We start from the raw sequence: 19,654 nt of genomic DNA on the forward strand, positions 1-19,654 counted from the left end.
GGCTCCCCCTCGGATACGATGAGCAGATCGGAGCCGGCGCCGAGCCCCTCGGATCCGAGGGACCAGTGTGCTCAGACAAGGACGGCGCCGAAGGCACACAGAGTCCCTCGGATCCGAAGCTCGGGCCAAGGCTCCGAGAGGTCGGATCCGACAGACTCGAGGGCAGGGTCGGATCCAAAGTACCCAGTACTGTCGGCGCCGACTCACCCGCGGCTCCGTGGCTGCCTGGCTCCGGGTGCTCCGAACCCGGGTAGCGGGTCGGAGAAGGAGCAATGGGCTTAAAAAAGGGGGGTCGAGTTCCCCCCCAGAGGTGGGGGATGCAGGAGCACTCCCAGCTGCATCTGGGCCTGGATGAACCTTCGCATCATCCGGTCCAGATCAGCATCGGAGAGGCTGTAAGTAGACCTCGACGAGGCTACCGAGGTAGGCCTTGAGTGCCGCCTCGATAGCCTCGAAGGAGGTCGGGTCTCCTCATCCTCAGGCTCCGGTGAAAAGCATGGGGACCAGAGCCGAGGAGGGGGAGAGCCAGCAGCCAGAGAGGCTGGAGGAGAAGCCCGCTTAGCCGGCGGGGCCGAAACGGAGGTCTCGGCCCGCCGCTTGTGGTGCTTTTCTCTCCGGTCCTTTTTCCTGGCTTCCCTCTCCTCCGACCCTTTGGCGGGAGTTTGAATCCCGGGTGGAGGAGGGGGAGCAGGCAAGGCAGGGACTGCCAAAGCAGTGACCACCAAGGGGGCGGGGGCTGAAGCAGAGTCTAGGGGCAAGAGTCCCGCCAAGACCAGCTTCGACCTCCCCTCCTTCAATGCCCTGGGGTTGAACCCTGCACAGATTGAACACCCTGAAGTGAGGTGTTCAACCCCAAGGCATCGAACGCACCAAGTGTGGCCATCAGCAAGGGAAAGCTTATGGCCACACTCGGCGCACTTTGAAAACACAGCCTTTGGGGCCTCAGACATTACTATTTTTTTTTTTTTTTTTTTTAAATAGTAATAATAAAATAAACTAAAAACACTCACACAAAGGCCCCAAAGAAACACAAACACACACCAACTACGAACCAGCGAGGGGAGGGTAAAAACTAAATTAACCCAAAAAATATAAAAACAGAAGGGGAACCTATATCTTTCACACAAATTTAAATTTTAAACAATTTTAAAACCCTTTAATAAGAATATATCCACTTAGCTTTAGGAGCTCTGACGACCCAGCCTTCACCATGCGCGGCAAACTAGATCTGAGGTCATGTAGGGAGAGCAGGGCATTATGGGTGAGGGGAGGAGCTAGGAGCTCGGATCCATAGCTGGATAAACCATGCCAGCTCGGATCCGATATCGGATCCATACCCCACAGGTTGCTGACAAATGAATTCTCCTACTTCAGATCTATGGTTTACAAAATCCATTGAACATGTGGGAGAAATAAACAACTGTAGGTTTTATAAAACAGGACTGGAAACAGCCGCACACCTTTTTGCTGGTTGTGACGTACTAATGGCAGGAGGATTATATACTGAAAGGCACAATAATGTGGCAAGGCTTACACTGGGGATTGTGCAAACATTATGGCACTGAAGTGGATGTAAAACACTGGAAACATGAACCCCAAAGCATCATAAAAAATGAAGTCTACATCACATGGGATCACCCATTACCAACAGTTCAAAACATAGACGTGAGAAAACCAGATACAGTGGTCCATGAAAAGACAAAAGGAGCACTGATCATTGAAACTGGTATACCCAGTGACAACAGTGTCTTTTGTAGAGAGAGAGAGTCATAAAATATTAAGATTTGCAGGCAGACATGAGAGCAATGTGGAAGAAAGATACCCAGGCAGTTCCAACAGTAGTAGGAGCAATGAGTTTTGAATCTACAATCATATTTAGAAATGTTACCAATACATGTAACTCCATACGAATTGCAGGTGCTGTGAAGAGCACTTTTGCAAAGATTAAAGGAATACTAACTTCATGAACTTTAATCGCACTTTGACTTGGGAATGGGTTCCATTACTGGCATGGTATTAGAAACCCAAAAGATTTGGAGAAAATAGAATTAGGGATTAACCCTTACTGGACTAGATGGGTAGCCAACTGGCTCACCAACAGAACACATACCATCAAAGTTGGTGACTATCTACCAGTAGATCAATCACCAGTGGCACACCACAGGGTTCTAGGTTGGGTCCTTTACTGTTCAGAATCTACTTCTTGAAAGTCCAGGCAAAATTAGACTGCCTTTCACACAAGTTTGCTGATAATTAGGTGCAATCATTGAATCCTCCAACATTGTTAACATACTACAGGAAGGCCTAACAGAAATGACTGGTGCCAAAGCCACTGTCTAAAACTAAATGCAAAAAAGTGCATTATTATTCCCTTTGCAAAGTAAAATTCCCTGCTAACTACAATATTGACAACACCCCCCTAAGCTCAAACCCAGTGGTGCTAGATCTAGGAACACAGATAGCCAGCAATCTGAACTTCAACCAAGTTTCTTCTGCAATAAGGAAATCATTCTACATTGTGCACCTTATAAGTAAGGGCATCATATCTAGGTCTAAAGATGTTACAGCTCCACTGTGCTCGACCCTCAACCAACCACTAATGAGAGTATAATGCTCCCTCTTTTGCATGTACCTCAGACACCTGCAGCAGCTAGAGAGACCACAGAAGTTTCTCACCAAGAAAATACATGGCCTCCAAACCATGATGTATGCAGATAGAGTATAGTGACAGGGTTTTTAGTCTATCATATAGGCTGCAAAAGAGACTTGTGCCTGGCCTACAGGGCAGTCTCCAACCCTGCCATGATGAAATATGCTTCACATACAGAAATCTAATGGCACAAATCTCTCTATCTAGGGATCTTAACCTAGCCCGAATATGCTGTTGAGACAAATACGTCTCTCTCTGAGACTGACACTCCTCTGGAACAAACTTCCAATTCATGTGAATTAGTGCTCCTCACTGACCCTATTCAAGCGCAACCTGGACAAATGGACTGGAGACTACAAATTCACCCCAGGAGTGGCACCCATGTCCCTCTTGGATAAGGAGAATCAGTGGTGACAAACTAGCTCAGCAAAATATGTTTACATAAGGACAGATGGGGCAACTTGGGATTAACATGGCTAGGCTTGTTCTAGGCTTGTAAGGGCTCTAGGGCCACTAGCCTAGTAATTTTCTAAGAACCTATAAAATCTTCCCCTTTCAACAGTTTACACTAAGACTTTCATCAGAAACTGTGCATGCATACCCCTCAACTGTCCAGATGTTTAGCACAATGTCCAGATTTTCACCTCATATTTTTGGTCTGTTCCTTACAAAATTTGTGATTTTCTGGATTTTTGCAGCAAATCAGTGAGGATTGAATTCATTAAATAATGACAGGCATTTGTGTTTCATACTTCATATGCTTCATAAAATGCATGGTAATAAAACCTTTTATTCTAGCAATGTTCCAATTTTATAAGAGAAATATTCAAAATGTGTCCCTATATTTGGGGCTTTGTCCCCCATTATTTTTGACTCTGTCCAGATTTTTTGTGCTAAGAGGTTGAAAGCTGTGTGCGCATGTAGCAGCACCTACAACTTACATTACATGCAGATATAAATCAAGAAAAATAATTTCAAACACTTAAAGTATAAGAACTGATGAAGCAAACAAGTATGCCTCCCACACAGCCATCAAAATAAAAGGAAAAAAAGTAATAAAATACTTGCCTGCTATAATTGTTGTTGCCTGACGTCTCACATTATTTTTGTCTGTATATTCACCATAGTCTATCTTCCCTTCTACATAAATTCGTGCTCTGTAAAGTATAAAATGCCATAAAAACATGAATGGAACAAGTGTGATGCACTGTACACAGTTCTTGAAAACAGGGCACTGAATAAGATTATAATTAGAAGTTATGTACCTACCATAACGTTCCATGTTAGTTGTCTTCTTCTCGCCTTCTTTCTTGCTGGATGGGTTCGGAGCCGATCCTCGGCTCTGACTCGGCCACTCTAAAAGCTCGAGAGCTAATTCCACCGGCTCGTGGCTCCCCTATATCCCACAATGCTAGGCGGTAACTCCTCAGATCTCGTTTGAAAGCTAAGGCCAGCAAGGAAATTCCATAAAAGGAACAAAGAAAAACTCCTCTAGGTCTGTCCTGGCTAGGGGGAAGGAGGGTGGGACGCAAGAAAGAAGGCGAGAAGAAGACAACTAACATGGAACATTATGGCAGATACATAACTTCTAAATGTTAAGTTGTCTATCTCGCCTTCATTCTTGCTGGATGGGACCGCGTCCCTAGCACCTTGTCCCGGGTGGCCTATCGGAACAGACTCGAGTACAGTGGAACCAAAGTTGGCTCGGTCTCTAGAGGCCAAGTCCAACTTATAATGAGAAATGAAGGTATGGGGAGAAGCCCAAGTAGCTGCAGAACAAATCGAATCAATAGGCAGCCTATCTTGGAAAGCTATAGAAGTGGCTAAAGCTCTAGCTGAATGAGCCCTGGGTTTGGATGGCAACTGTTGATGTCTTATCTCATACACTAGGGTAATCAGCAGTAAGCCATCTAGAGAGACACTTTAGAAACTGGAAGGCCCATTCTACCTTCTGCATAAGAAACAAACAGTTGGTCAGATTTCCTGAATTGTTTGGTCCTGTCTAAATAGTACCTAAGTTGGCGATGAATGTCTAAACAGTGTAACTTTTGTTCTGACCTATTAGAATAATTAGGGAAGAAGACAGGAAGCTCAATGGTTTGATTCAAATTTGCCAGTGAAGCTACCTTGGGCAAAAAGGACGGGTTAGTACATAAGGACACCCTATCCTTATGAAACACAAGATAAGGGGGTCGACTGCACAGAGCATGGAGTTCAGAGACTCTTCTAGCTGAAGTGATAGCTACTAAAAAGAGTGTTTTCCAAGAAAGTAACTTTATTGAACATGAAGCCGCAGGTTCAAAGGGGGAAAGAATTAAGGACGTCAGAACCAAGTTGAGATCCCATTGAGGAGGAGGATCTCTGATGGGTGGTTTGAGGAGAAAAACTCCCTTTAAAAAGGCTTTGCAGAGTATGAGACATAATGGAGGACTCAGACTCCAACATGAAAGTTCGAAATTGCTGCCAATTGAACTCTAATGGTAGACGGAGACGAACCCGAGTGGAAAAGTTCGGCTAGTTGAATGGAAGCAGTGAAAGGATCTATATTCTTTGACTGTGCCCAAAAGGAAAAACTTTTCCACTTGTTAAGATAAATCTTCCGAGTGGAAGATTTATGAGAGGCTATTAAGATATCTCTGAGTGAGATATCAGAGGAAGCCTGGCTAAAGTTGGAATTGGAGGAACCACGCTGTGAGGTTCAGAGAAGGAAGGGAGTGGTGCAACTGACCCGACTGATGGGTCAAGAGGTCTGGAACTGGGTCCAGATGTCAAGGCTGCTCCAACAGATAACGGTGGAGGAACGGGAACCAAACCTGTCGAGGCCAGTAAGGGGCAATAAGGATCATGGAAGCTTTGAGCGATGGCTTTCTGTATTAGCTGAGATATCAGTGGGAAGGGAGGAAAAGCATACAGAAGTCCCCGGGGCCAACTGTGTACTAGAGCGTCTCTGCTGGGGTGGCCTGGTTGGGGAAAGAGGGCGAAAAAATCGTCGCACTTGCTGTTCTGGGGAGTGGTGAAAAGGTTGCAGCAAGGCCGGCCCCACTTACGAAAAACTTTCTCCAACACTGAATTCTTCAGAGACCACTCGTGAGGCATGAGAATAGCTCTGCTCAATTTGTCTGCAATCACATTGGACTTCCCGGGAATGTGCATTGCTAACAGAAACCGCTGAGAAGAAATCGCCCATTGCCACAGTCTGAGTGCCTCTCGACATAGGGGGTAAGATCTGGTTCCACCTTGTTTGTTGATGTACCACACTACAGACATGTTGTCTGTCTGAATTGCTATAGTTCCCTTGGGAAGAGAGTCTTGTAAGGCTTGCAACGCTAGAAGCACTGCTCTCATCTCTAGGACGTTTATGTGCAAGTGGCACTCGAATGGTTGCCACATGCCCTGGACCATCCTGCCCTGGTAATGCCCCCCCCCCACCCGATCAGGGAGGCGTCCGTTGTCACTGTAGCAACCGGAGGGGGAAGGACGAAAGGTCTCCCTAGGAGGAGCTGGGGGGATGTGACCCACCAAGAGAGATGATTCTTGCACGATTGAGTTATCCGAATAGGATGGGACATTGGAAGTCGTTGCAAAAGACCATTGTGTGAAGAGCATCCATTGCAAAATTCTCATATGGAAGCGAGCTAATGGTAGAAGAGGGATGGCCGCCGCCATAATCCCCAAGACTTTCAGGATCAATCTGGCATCGACTTTGTTGCTCTGCAAGACAAGAAAGACCTGTCTGTGTATGTCTGCTATTCTCTGCTCTGTGAGTCTGGCTGACATGTTGACTGTGTCTAGATTTGCGCCTATAAAGGTAATAACACGACAAGGCAACAAGACAGACTTTTCGTAATTTATTGAAATGCCTAGTGCCTGACATGTGTGAAAGGTGTAGTCTCTGGGGAGAAGTAAAAGATGCTTGGTGGGGGCTGTAAGGAGCCAGTCATCTAAATAAGGAAACACCTGGAATCCTTGTCGTCTCAGATGAGAGGCTACCACTGCCATGCATTTGGTAAACACTCGGGGGGGCTGTAGTGAGACCAAAGGGCAGGGCTCTGAATTGGAAATGACTGGTTCCCAGCCTGAAGCGGAGAAACCTCCTGGAGCATCGACTCATTCTGATGTGATAGTACGCGTACGCGTCCTGGAGATCTATCGAGCACATCCAGTTGTCCCGCCCCAAAAGGGGTAGAATGGACTGCAGCGTGACCATCCGGAACTTTGTTTTCTTGACAAATTTGTTCAAGTTGCTGAGATCCAGAATGGGTCTCCAGTCCCCTGTTTTCTTTGGAACCAAAAAGAATTTGGAGTAGATTCCGGATCCTGTTTGGTCTGCTGGAACTGGTTGAATGGCTCTTTTTGCGAGCAGCTTTGAAATTTCTAATGCTGCTTGCTTCCTTTGACTGGGTGGAACGTCTGGAAGGGATTTTTTGGATTGCTTCGGAATGAAAAGGAAGGGGATTCTGTAGCCTTCGGAAATGACAGACTGTACCCCACTTGTCTTGAGTTAGGGATAGCCAGGCTTCTGGGTACAGCGATAATCTTCCCCCGACTGCCTCCGAAGGTGGACAGCCGGGCAACATCTCAGGGATGCTGAAAGGGCTTGTCGGAAAAGGATTCTCGACTGTCCTGATTCTGCGGGCCCCCTCTGCCACTAGGACGGCGTCTACCATTATTGTTCCCCACTCTGCCTCTAGAGGGGAAACGACTGAGTCAGGCAAATCTCCTTGAGATTGTTTGCGGAACCACATCTTTCCCCCCCTTCTGGCCTTTGGGGTAAGGCCTAGAAGGAGTACAAAAACGGACTCCGACGGCAGAGAGAGTTTTGCCATCAGTCTCGCACCTAGTCAGGGTTCCTTCACTTGAGGACCAAAGAGGGATGATCCATCAATCAAAGGGGGAATTAGTGAAGGACACCTTGAAAGGGTCCGCAAAGTTACATAGCCGCATCCAGGCGTACCTACACAAGGCTACACCTGTACCTGCCGCTCTACTTGCTCCATCCGCCGCATATGAAAGGAGGCGCATGGAGGAGTTAGTTATCGAATTAAGGGTTGCCAGCTGAGAATTCATTCTATCCTGAAAACCCGCAGCTGTTAGGTCCTTTAACATTTCACTCGCTTCCTTGAGCAAATCCCTCTGAAGATGAGTGAAATGACACAGGTAATTCAGCGATCTCATAGTAAAGGTCGCTGACGAGAACATCCGCTTCCCGTACCTGTCCATCGACCTAGACTCCTTGTTAGGAGGATGAACAGGCACCAAAGGATCAGCTAACTCCTCCTTGGTGGCCGCAGCCACCACCATAGCATCAACCGAGACGCCTTTGGTTAAAAATTCTTTGTCCTTGGGGGCAGTGATGAATTTTGATGGTCTCCTGGGGGTGGGTTCCACTGAATCAGGAGCTGCCCAAGCCTTCTTTGCCACCACTTGCATAAGGGGTTCAAAGGGAGGGGACACCCAGGAGGTGGAAGGGTGAGAGCCAAACGCCTCAAGATACACTGATTCATCATCTGAAGGGTTGAGGGATGGCCAATTCTCCCTCTGTTTTAAGATTTCCAGGATGTCTGCAAAGGAGACATCTTCAGAGGGGGAACGAGGGGAACCTTCAGAATCCTCTAAATCAGTGTCAGAGGTGACAGACTCAGGGGAGTCAATGTGCTTCCTCTTGCACTGCCTCTTCCTACGGGGCTCTCCTACAGGGTCAGGAGAGGCCTCGGAAGAGGAGGAGATCCCCACTGGGGAAACTTGAGGAGCTGGCTCTCTACGGTCGGGGATGAGAGAGTGAGTAGAAATCACCGGAGGCACCATGGAGGGAGGGGCAGAAGGAGCAGACTGTGGAGTTGAACCTGGTTCCAACACGCTTCTCATGACCTCGAAGGCACCCCTGTCAGGCAGAGCCGGAGGTCTCCATCCGAAAAACTGAAAACCTCCCCCGGCACCGACAGTGATGGCTCCGAGGCCGATGTCGGAGCCGAACTCACCAGCGCCGAAGCACCGAGAGGGAGAGCGGGGTCGGACAAGGGTCCGATGCCACTCGCCCCCTCGGAGCCGACGAGGGAAGTCCAGCGCCGAGATTCCTCCAAGGAAGACATTGGAGCAGATACTGAACTGAAGACAAGGGTATTGGTTCCGACGCCACCACAGTCTCGGGTCCGAGCCGCCCCGGCTCCGAACTCAAGAGAGTCAGAGGAGGAACATTTTGAGTAATGGGGATAGTTCTCGACTGTTGAGTCGGACTTTGAAGCATTTGGGCTAGTGCCTCGGACTTAAGAAGTCGACTCACTACTCTCTGAAGGTCATAGTCCGATAACCTGGAAGACCTGGAGGAGTGGGATCTATGGCTACGTTCAGACAGCAAAGGTGATGCTGACGCCGAATGAACGGAGCCGATAGATGGAGATCGGGACCTTTTCCTAGATGTCGGTTCCGACAACTTGATCGGAGCAGACTCAGTTATGTCTTCCTCGGCTCCGGCTGGAGCCGAGGAAACAGTAGGGGCATGTGTTCGAGATTCATCGGCTCCGGCCGGAGCCGATGTTCCTATAGCCTTAGGACCCCCAGAAGACGGCTCAGAGACTGGAGCCGAAGGTCTGGAAGGCTTGGAGGGTTTCTCAAGGACCGAGTCGAGGGACCCTCAGGCTTCAATAAGCCCCTTAAAATAAGTTTATTTTTTCGCTCCTGCAGGACTCTAGGGCTGAAGCCATGGCAAACAGCACATGAGTCCTGCAGGTGCAAAGGTCCCAGGCAGTACACACAAGAAGTGTGACCGTCTGTCAGAGACATCTTCTGACAGCACGAGTCACACTTCTTAAAGCCTGAGACCTTTGATTCCTTAGACATGTCTAAGAATAGAAGTGTAACCACACAAACACACACACTGATTACACTTAGAAACAATTTAAACTAAATTAAATTAAGTTAGAAGTAAATAAAATCCCTATAAAACACAGTCACTCACTACTAGGGAGGGAGGGAGGGACTGGGCCTAAGGCCCAAGGGAAAATTTCTAGTGAGTTTTTTGGAAAAGGAGGGAAATTTACAGGGAATGGGATGGAACTACTCACAATGTAACTATTTAGAAAAAACTAACTTAAAAAGGGGAAAAAAGCTAAGAAAAACTAGTTTCTTTTCAAAAACTAACCTAAGCCGGTAGGAACGCACCTCGATCGCTGTAGCGGCAAACGAGATCTGAGGAGTTACCGCCTAGCATTGTGGGATATAGGGGAGCCTCGAGCCGGTGGAATTAGCTCTCAAGCTTTTAGAGTGGCAGAGTCGAAGCCGAGGATCGGCTCCGAACCCATCCAGCAAGAATGAAGGCGAGATAGACAACTTAACATCATTAAGTTCATAACAGTCAAAATGAACTAAAATAAGGACTCATACAAGTTGTCAAAATAATAGGTAGTTTTTTCAATGTAAAATCTTGGGGATACAGAAAGAAAGTACAGTTTTGTACCTACCATAAATGCAGATGTTAGAGTGTTCACCCTGCTGCAGTCATCACACTTGGGTTATCCTGCCGTCAGGTGGTCCCGCAGTCGGCCTGAGTTCCAAAGTCTTGGTCCGGCGTCGGTTGCTGTCGCTTCTTCCCTGACATCAGTGCGCCAGGGGTATACAAGAGGCATCAGACGCCATTTTCTTCAGTTTTTCTCGCCCCAGATGTCAGGTGCCCCCAATAGGTAGGCAATATATATATTGCTATATAAAAATAAAACAATACCTTCAGGCACAAGCAAATACACCACAGATGTTGTACAAGATAGAATGGTATAGATAAGTCCAGCTAGTTCAGAGGGATGGCAGGAGGGTAACCTGGACTGCAGCAGGGTGAACACTCTAATATCTACATTTATGGTAGGTACAAAACTGTACTATGTTCATCGTGTTACCCTGCTTGCAGTCATCACACTTGGGTTGAATCCCAAAGATAAGGATGGGTGGTGGAGTTAAAACAGGGTTAGAAGAAGCTAGTAGGCCCTGCAAAACTGCAGTGGCAAAACCAGTTCTAGTCTTAGAATATAGAGGTAAGTGACAGTGTTTGGTGAAGGTGTGCACTGAACTCCAAGTTGCAGCTTCCAGAATATCCTTGGTTGGCACCCCCCTGAGAAAGGCTGCTGATGTGGCTGTAGCCCTGGTGGAGTGGGACCTAATGTTAGCAGGTACCGGTTTCCCATGATGCGTGTAGCAAAAACGTATGCAATGTCCTATCCATTTTGAAATGGTCTGTTTTGAGAGAGTTTTCCCTTGTGATCCTGCACCATAGGCTACAAAGAGCTGGTCAGATTTTCTGAAAGCCTTAGTTTTATCCAAGTAGTAACGTAATTGCCTGTGAATGTCCAAAGAGTGCAAGAGTCTTTCTCCTTTGTTCTGGGGATGTGGGAAAAAGGTGGGTAAATGAATGGTTTGGTTTAGGGCCACACTGGATACCACCTTTGGCATAAAGGAAGGGTTAGTTCGTAGAGAAACTCTGCCTTGATGAAAAATGAGGAAAGGCTCCACTGCCATTAGTGCCTGTAGCTCTGAGACTCTTCTAGCTGAAGTTATTGCTAGTAGCAGGGCAGTTTTCCATGAAAGAAATTTTAAATCAGCTGAAAACGCTGGTTCAAAGGGCGGCAGTGTAAGCTTTTCCAGAACAAAGTTGAGATCCACTCGGGTAAATATTGTAGAATCTGAGGAATGTTTGGATCAAGGGAATTTTGGCCTTTAGCCATCTTTTCCATTTGTCTGAATAGGTTTTCCTGGTGCTGGGCCTCCTGGCCTCCAGAATGACATCCATAAAAGCTTTGGATAGAGGTGTTGGCTGGTTGTTTAGGTAATTTGCCATGCAGCCAGGTTTAAAGTCTTGAGCTGGCTGTGTAGAATCTGATTGTCTCGCTGGGTGAGCAGGTGAGGAATTTGTGGTAAAATCCATGGTGGGCCATGGGCCATGTTCCTTAGAATTGGCTACCAGTGCTGGCATGGCCAGTCTGGTGCAATGAGTATCATTTGTGGCCTCTCTAATCTGACTTTCAGCAGTACCTTTGCTAGAAGAGGCAGTGGAGGAAAGGCATACACTGTTAATGTTTTCCAACTGAATGAAAGGGCGTCCACTTTCCAAGCTTGTGGGTGGAATGTCCTTGTGCAAAATTTTTGAAGTTGGTAGTTTTGGGGGTTGGCAAAACAGATCTATGTCTGGGCGTCCCCATTTTTGAGTTATCATTGCAAATACTTGTGGATCTAGTTTCCACTCGTGGGGATCCATGATGTTTCTGCTTAGGTCGTCTGCTAATGTGTGTTCTTTCCTGGCAGGAATTGTGCTTGTAGTTGAACTTGGTAAGACAGTGCCGTGTTCCACAAGGTCATTGCTTGCCTGCATAGAGGGTAGGAATGTGTGCCCCCTTGCTTGTTTATGTACCACATTACTGTGGTATTGTCCATCTTTATTATTAGTTTTCCTGGATGTAAAACGTCCTTGAAAGCTGTTAGGGCATTCTGTACTGCTAGCACTTCTTTTTGATTGATATGCAGATGCCTTTGATCTGTAGTCCATTTGCCCTGAATGCACTGTCCTGCCATGTGTGCCCCCAGGCATAGTCCGATGCATCTGTTGTCATAGTTTGCCTGGCTGTGGGTAAGGTGAAAGGCTGACCCTTGCTGAGGTGACATGCCTGTGCCCGCCATAGAAACTCCTGTTGAAGGCAGGGAATGAGTGGTATTGTTTCCAAGCTGTGGCTGTGCTGAGTCCATACGCTTTTCAGGTACCATTGTAATTTCCTCATATGCAGTTTTGCAAATGGTATTAGTAGTATGCAAGATGCCATGAATCCCAAGGCCTGCAGAATTTTTCTTGCAGGGAGTTGGGTCTTTGTTGCCAATATTTTGACGTATTGAGTCAGCTGTTGTTGCTTGTCTGGCATGAGCCATCTGGGCCGTTGTATTCAAGCTGGCACCCAGGAATATTATGTTTTGTGAGGGCACTAGTTTTGATTACTTTTCGTTTACTGTGTACCCTAGGCAACTTAGAAGGTGTTTGATAAATGCCAATGCTTTAAAGGAATGTCCTTGCTTTCTGCTTGAATAAGGCAGTCGTCCAGGTATGGGTATATTTGAATTCCTCTTTATCCGCAGTATGCGATTACTGGTGCCAGGCATTTTGTGAAGACCCTGGGCACAGTAGATAAGCCAAAGGGCAGTGCAGAGAACTGATAATGGATTGAACCTGCAATGAAGTGGAGGTATCTTCTGCAATTTTGTCTGATAGGGACATGCAGGTATGCCTCCTTGAGGTCCAACGTTACTAGCCAAGCATTCTTGCCCAGCATGGGAAGCTGCTGCTGTAGTGTTAGCATCTTGATTTTTGGTACTTGCAGATAGGTGTTCAGAATTGAAAGATCCAGAATGGGTCTCCATGCTTTGTCCTTTCTTGGGACTAGAAAGAGTCTTGAGTAAAATCCTTGTCCTTGCTCCTGTGTAGGTACCTGTTGAATGGCTCTCATGCCCATGAGAGCTGTAATTTGTTTTTGTGCCTCGGCCCACTGATTTGGTGGCAGGTTTGGCATTCCTTTTATCCTTGGCAAGGTATGAAGGTGGAATCTGTATCCTTGTGAGACAATGTTTAGGACCCATTTGTCTTTTGTGATGATGTGCCAGTTGTCTGCAAAAAGTGCTAATTTTCCTCCCAAGGGAGCTGCCGAGAGATTTGCTTGGTAGTTTGAGGGTTGAGTCATTGTGTTTGTCTTCTGCTAGCTTGGGGCCTGTCTTCTCCTCCTTTCTGGGTAGCAGTACCCCACTGGCGAGGTTTATAAGGGGCTTGTGACTGACCTCTGCCCCTTGGGCGTCTGTATTTGCCCCTCTGCGATCTGTCAGAAGCTGGAAAGGACCAGTTTTTTGTTGGCCAATTTCTACTGAAACGAGGGGGGTTGTACCTGTAAAAAAATCCTGATCCATCGGCATAGACTTTGCCTTATCCTCCATTTTCTTTAAAACCTCTTCTGCTTTGACACCAAATAATACATTCTGCTGCAAAGGTGCATCCAATAATTTTGTTTTAACATGATCGGGTAGGGTTTTTTCTTTTAACCAAGCATGTCTACGCATGACAGACCCAGTAACAGCTGCTCTACAGGAAGCTTCCAATGAATCAAATCTACATTGTAAAGTATGTTTGCCCACCTGTTCAACTGCATGCAACAGATCCTGCATTTCCCTGAATTCAGACTGTTCAGAATGAGTGCTCATTTTTTTGTTTTAATTGAGACATTAGGAATTGCTGATATTTCAGCATGTGAAACTGACAATTTAATGCTCTCATAGCCAGAGTAGCTGAGGTGTATATCTTCTTTCCCCATCTATCTAGGGCTCTGGAATCCCTTTCAGAGGGCACAGGATTTTTAGTCATAGAAGCTTTAGCCCCTTTGGGACCCTGGGAAATTGTTTCTGGGTCAGCCACAGGGCTTTTATAAAGGAATTTGTGAGAGTCAGGTACTCTGTAGTATCTGTCTGGTTTGGCTGGAGCAGGAGGTAGAGAGTCTGAATTTAGACTAGACTCCAAGTAAACATCATCCACAATGTCTAAAACTGGAGGGATAGCAAGTGGCCTGTGCTGGGATAGTAAAAGGAACTCTCTGAGCCTTTTCTTAGAATCAGAGTAGTCTTGGCCTTCCCAGTGGAAATGTTCCCTCATGGTATGTAAAGTTTCCCCAAAGGAGTAGTCTTCAGGGGGAGATGCTGAGGGAATAGAGTCTTCAGCATCAGTGTCTTCATAAGGGGGAAAAGCGTAATCCTGTTCCTCAGAAGAATTTGAGGAAATTGAAACCTGGTCAGAGGAAGCATAATCCTCCTCTTGTTTTGGACTTTTATCTGGAGGGAGATTGGAACCCCTGATTAGAGTAATCAAATCTTCAGCCATCTTAAGCATCCGTTTCTGAGGCATGGGGCCTTGAACTGGAGACTGATGCACAGTCTTTTTTGGTTTTAATGGAGTTTTAAGCTTAGCATAAGATTTAATGGTGAGTGTAGTCGGTCTGAAGACACCTTCTGCAACCGAAGGTATTTCTACTGCACCGGGATCTCCTCCTGCTCCGGTGTCGGAAGGGCCTAATGAAGATGGCTGCAGCGGCCTAGTACACTCCGCTTGAGAATCCGAAGCTGTCTGGGTTCCAATTCTGCGGTCGTCAGGGGCTGCATAGGTGCCTCACTGAAAACCAGAGAACTGGCGACAGGCCCAGTAGAGGCCTCGGAGTCTGGCTTGTTCCTAGGCTGCCTGTCCTTATCCTTGCGTTTTTTATGCATGCCGGTCATCGGCTGCTCCAACTGCATGATGTTATTAAATTTCCTACCAAAGTAATGTCTTGCGAAGTCAAAACAGCGTTTGATAATTTGTTTATTAAACCTAGCACAAAACTGACAACCTGCGACATTGTGGTCTGGGCCTAGGCAAGGAATACAATAAGAATGGAAGTCCTTATGAGGTATTTGCTTCCCACAATGCAATTGTTAACTTTTTTCTGACATCGGACTGAGGCAAGAAAAGGTTCCCCAACGGGGTACTTAGCTTTATTGAAAACTTAGGACTGAAATTCGATTAGAAAATCTCAGGTGTCGGCCGACTGGCACTTGCGAATTGCTTCTACTTCGAGCACCGTGCGGCAAGAAAGAGTAGGGAAAATGGCGTTGGATGCCTCTTATATAGCCCTGGCGCACTGACGTCAGGGAAGAAGCGACAGCAACCGACGCCGGACCAAGACTTTGGAACTCAGGCCAACTGTGGGACCACCTGACGGCAGGATAACCCAAGTGTGATGACTTCAGCAGGGTAACACGAACATCTACACTGCATGCACTAAAGACTACCATATAAAGGCCCGATTTCCACACTGTTGTATTTTGCTATTCAAACAGACATTAGCCACAATAAGGAAAAGCCTCACTAGCTAGTTTACATGTCTCTGAATCTCTTGACTACTATAGATCAGCACTTTCCTGTGGTGGTTAATGCATACAATACACATTCAAATACACTCTATACCTCATACTTGTCTTGTGTTGAAACAACATCCCCGACATTTCCTTTGTCCTACCCTTATAAATCATGGATGATTAGAGTCAGTTGTTTATGCGAGACATTAGAATTCACACTTTATATCCATCAGTAAATCCATAGTAGTGCAAAAGTAATTATAGTTGATACTTGCAAAGGTCATGGGACTAGTAACATCTGCTACAAATTTTATCCCACTATTAATTTTGGTTCATGGCGCAAAAATTTCATATTTCCATACCGGATCGGTCGAGGCCCGGGTTAACAATGACCGCCACCAGTACTGTTAGCCAACAGGGTGCTGGCGGAAATTGGGCTACTGTTAGCCAAAGGAGAAGAGGAGGGCGAAGGCATGCCCGAAGGCAGGAAGAAAGGAGGAAGGTTAGGAGTGTAGCAGTGAGAGTAGGATCTTTGAATGTTGGCAGTATGACTGGTAAAGGAAGAGAGCTAGCTGATATGATGGAGAGAAGGAAGGTTGATATATTGTACGTGCAAGAGACCAGATGGAAGGGAAGTAAGGCCAGGTGTTTAGGAAACGGGTTCAAATTGTTCTATCTTGGTGTGGATGGCAGGAGAAATGGGGTAGGGGTTATACTAAAGGAACAATATGCCAAGAGTGTTTTAGACGTGAAGAGAGTGTCTGACAGAGTGATGTTTATGAAGCTCGAAATTGATGGTGTTAGTGCATATGCTCCACAAGTTGGGTGTGCGATGGATGAGAAAGAGAAATTTTGGAGCGAGTTGGATGAAGTTGTGGTGAGTGTACCCAAGGGTGACAGACTAGTGATTGGAGCGGACTTTAATGGGCATGTTGGTGAAGTGAACAGAGGTGATGAGGAAGTGATGGGTGGGTATGGTGTTAAGAAGAGGAATGCAGAAGGTCAGATGATTGTGCATTTTGCGATAAGGATGAACATGGCTGTGGTGAATACGTACTTTAAGAAGAGGGAGGAGCATAGGGTGACGTACAAGAGTGGAGGAAGATGCACACAGGTGGATTATATCCTATGTAGAAGGGCCAGTCTGAAGGAGATTGGAGACTGTAAAGTGGTGGCAGGGGAAAGTGTAGTTAAACAGCATAGAATGGTGGTCTGTAGGATGACGTTGGTGATCAAGAAGAGGAGGAGGAGCAGTGTGAAAGCAGTGCCAAGGATTAAACGGTTGACATTAAAAAAGGGCGATTGTGAAGTGGAGTTTAGGGAAGAGTTAAGACAGGCACTGGGAGGCAGTGGAGAGTTACCGAATAGCTGGGTTAACTACAGCAGAACTAGTAAGGGAGACTGCTAGTAAGGTGCTTGGTGTGACATCTGGACAGAGAAAGGAGGACAAGGAGACCTGGTGGTGGAATGAGGAAGTACAGGAGAGTATACAGAGGAAGAGGCTGGCGAAGAAGTGGGATTGTCAAAGAGATGAAGAAAGTAGACATGAGTACAAGGAGATGAGGCACATGGCAAAGAGAGAGGTAGCGAAAGCTAAGGAGAAGGCGTATGGAGAGTTGTATGAGAGACTGGACACTAAAGAGGGAGAAAAGTACCTGTACCGATTGGCTAGACAGAGCTGGGAAAGATGTGCAGCAAGAGATGTGCAGCAAGTAAGGGTGATAAAGGATAGTGAGGGAAAGGTACTCACAAAAGAGGAGTGTGTGTTGAGTAGATGGAAAGAGTATTTTGAGAGGCTGATGAATGAAGAGAATGAATATGAGAGAGAGAGAGAGAAGATTGGATGATGTGGGGATAGTGACTCAGGAAGTGAAACAGATTAGCAAGGAGGAAGTAAGGACAGCTATGAAGAGGATGAAGAATGGAAAGGCTGTTGGCCCAGATGACATCCCAATGGAAGCATGGAGGTGCTTAGGAGAAATGGCAGTGGAATTTTTAACTAGATTGTCTAATGAAATTTTGGAAAGTCAGGGGATGCCTGAGGAGTGGAGAAAAAGTGTTTTGGTACCTATCTTTAAGAATAAGGGTGATGTGCAGAGCTGCAGTAACTACAGAGGGATAAAATTGATCAGTCACAGCTTGAAGTTATGGGACAGAGTAGTAGAAGCTAGGTTAAGAAGGGAGGTGATGACTGGTGATCAGCAGTATGGTTTCATGCCAGGAAAGAGCACTACAGATGCAATGTTTGCTCTGAGAGTGTTATTGGAGAAATACAGAGAAGGTCAGAAGGAGTTGCATTGTGTCTTTGTAGACCTGGAGAAAGCATATGACAGGGTGCCTAGAGAAGAGTTGTGGTATTGTATGAGGAAGTCGGGAGTGGCAGAGAAGTATGTAAGAATGGTACAGGATATATACGAGGGTAGTGTGACAATGGCGAGGACTGCAGTGGAAGTGATAGATCAGTTTAAGGTGGAGGTGGGTTTACATCAAGGATCAGCTCTGAGTCCTTTGCAGTGGTGATGGACAGGTTGACAAATGAGATCAGACAGGAGGCCCCGTGGACTATGTTTGCAGATGACATTGTGATCTGTAGTGAGAGCAGGAATCAGGTTGAGGAGACTCGAGAGGTGGAGATATGCTCTAGAGAGTAGAGGAATGAAGGTCAGCAGGGCTAAGACAGAATATATGTGTGTAAATGAGAGGGAGGGTAGAGGAATGGAGAGGATGCAGGGAGTAGAGTTGGTAAATGTGGACGAGTTTAAGTACTTGGGATCAACAGTTCAGAGTAATGGTGAATGTGGAAGAGAGGTGAAGAGAGTACATGCAGAATGGAATGGGTGGAGAAGAGTGTCAGGAGTGATTTGTGACAGACTGGTACCAGTAAGAGGGAAAGGGAAGGTCTACAAGAGGGTAGTGAAACCAGCTATGTTACATGGGTTGGAGACTGGAGACAGTGGCATTGACAAAAAGGCAGGAGTCAGCTGGATGTGGCAGAGTTAAAGATGTTGAGATTTGCACTCGGTGTGACTAGGATGGATAGGATTAGGAATCAGTATATTAGAGGGTCAAGCTCATGTTGGACAGTTTGGAGACAAAACAAGAGAGACAAGACTGCGTTGGTTTGGACATGTGCTGAGGAGGGATGATGGGTATATTGGAAAAAGATGCTAAGGATGGAGCTGCCAGGTAAGAGGAAAAGAGGAAGGCCTAAGATGAGGTTTATGGACATGGAGAGAGAGGACATGCAGGCGGTTGGTGTGACAGAGCAAGATGCAGAGGATAGGAAGAAATGGAAAGAGATGATCCGATGTGGCAACCCCTAACGGGAAAAGTCAAAAGATGATGATGATTAATTTTGGCTTATCTTGATTTCTTGTGCTACTAGATAAGAAGTATGCATAATATTCTCTGTCTCTCCCCATCAAATGTCAAAAACTGTTGCATGAATGGAATAATGCCAGAGATCATCAATTTACATAAATAAAAGTTGTTCTGCTGCACTGACTTCTCAGTGCGGGAGGTTCATGCTGAGGTTTCTTGAGGCAAGGGGTGCAGAGTTTAAGGTCTCCTTCCCTAATTGCACTTTAGTTATTATTTATTCATTCTTAGTCTTTTACACCACAACCCTGATGTTTAGTGGTATTGTAGAGGATCCTCTGTGGATGGTGGAAAGATAGAAGTTTGGGATCTCTTTTTTTTAATATCTTTAAGGGTACAGGGTTAGAACCACTTTAGTGTCTTTAAGGTATGCTGCTTGTAGTACCCTGGTGTCTAGTGGTTCCTGCTCCTCTGTTTTCCTTTTCAGTTTAGTGCATTTTGCACGCTTGAGAATCCCCCTGGTGTCCAGTATTCTCAACTATCCAATGCTCTATGCATGTGGCATCACAAACGGACAGAGAGAGACAGAGAAAGAAAAAGAGAGAGAGAGACAGATGCACAAAGAGGCAGACACACACAATGAGAGACAAATGGACACACAAAGAGAGACAGACACAGAGAGACAGAAACAGAGAGACACAGAGAGAGAGATAGAAACAGAGAGAGAGAGAGAGAGAGCGAGAGAGACACACACAGAGAGAGAGAGAGAGAGAAGCGCACAGAGAGAGGACA

General features: G+C 46.3%; 1 protein-coding gene across 2 annotated transcripts in view; it reads right to left on the minus strand.

Moving 5' to 3' along the window:
* The window catches only part of SSBP1 (single stranded DNA binding protein 1), a gene marked incomplete at its 5' end in the record, with an annotated part of 1,088,662 nt that overhangs the window by 171,889 nt on the left and 897,119 nt on the right, over positions 1 to 19,654 (minus strand). For both annotated transcript variants that reach the window (XM_044088048.1, XM_044088049.1), the window contains 1 exon segment: positions 3,719 to 3,807. In XM_044088048.1, the coding sequence (XP_043943983.1) occupies positions 3,719 to 3,807 (89 nt within the window).

This window comes from Protopterus annectens, chromosome 11.part0, assembly GCF_019279795.1.
Source record: "Protopterus annectens isolate FY-2018-M chromosome 11.part0, PAN1.0, whole genome shotgun sequence".
Lineage (NCBI taxonomy): Eukaryota > Metazoa > Chordata > Ceratodontiformes > Protopteridae > Protopterus > Protopterus annectens.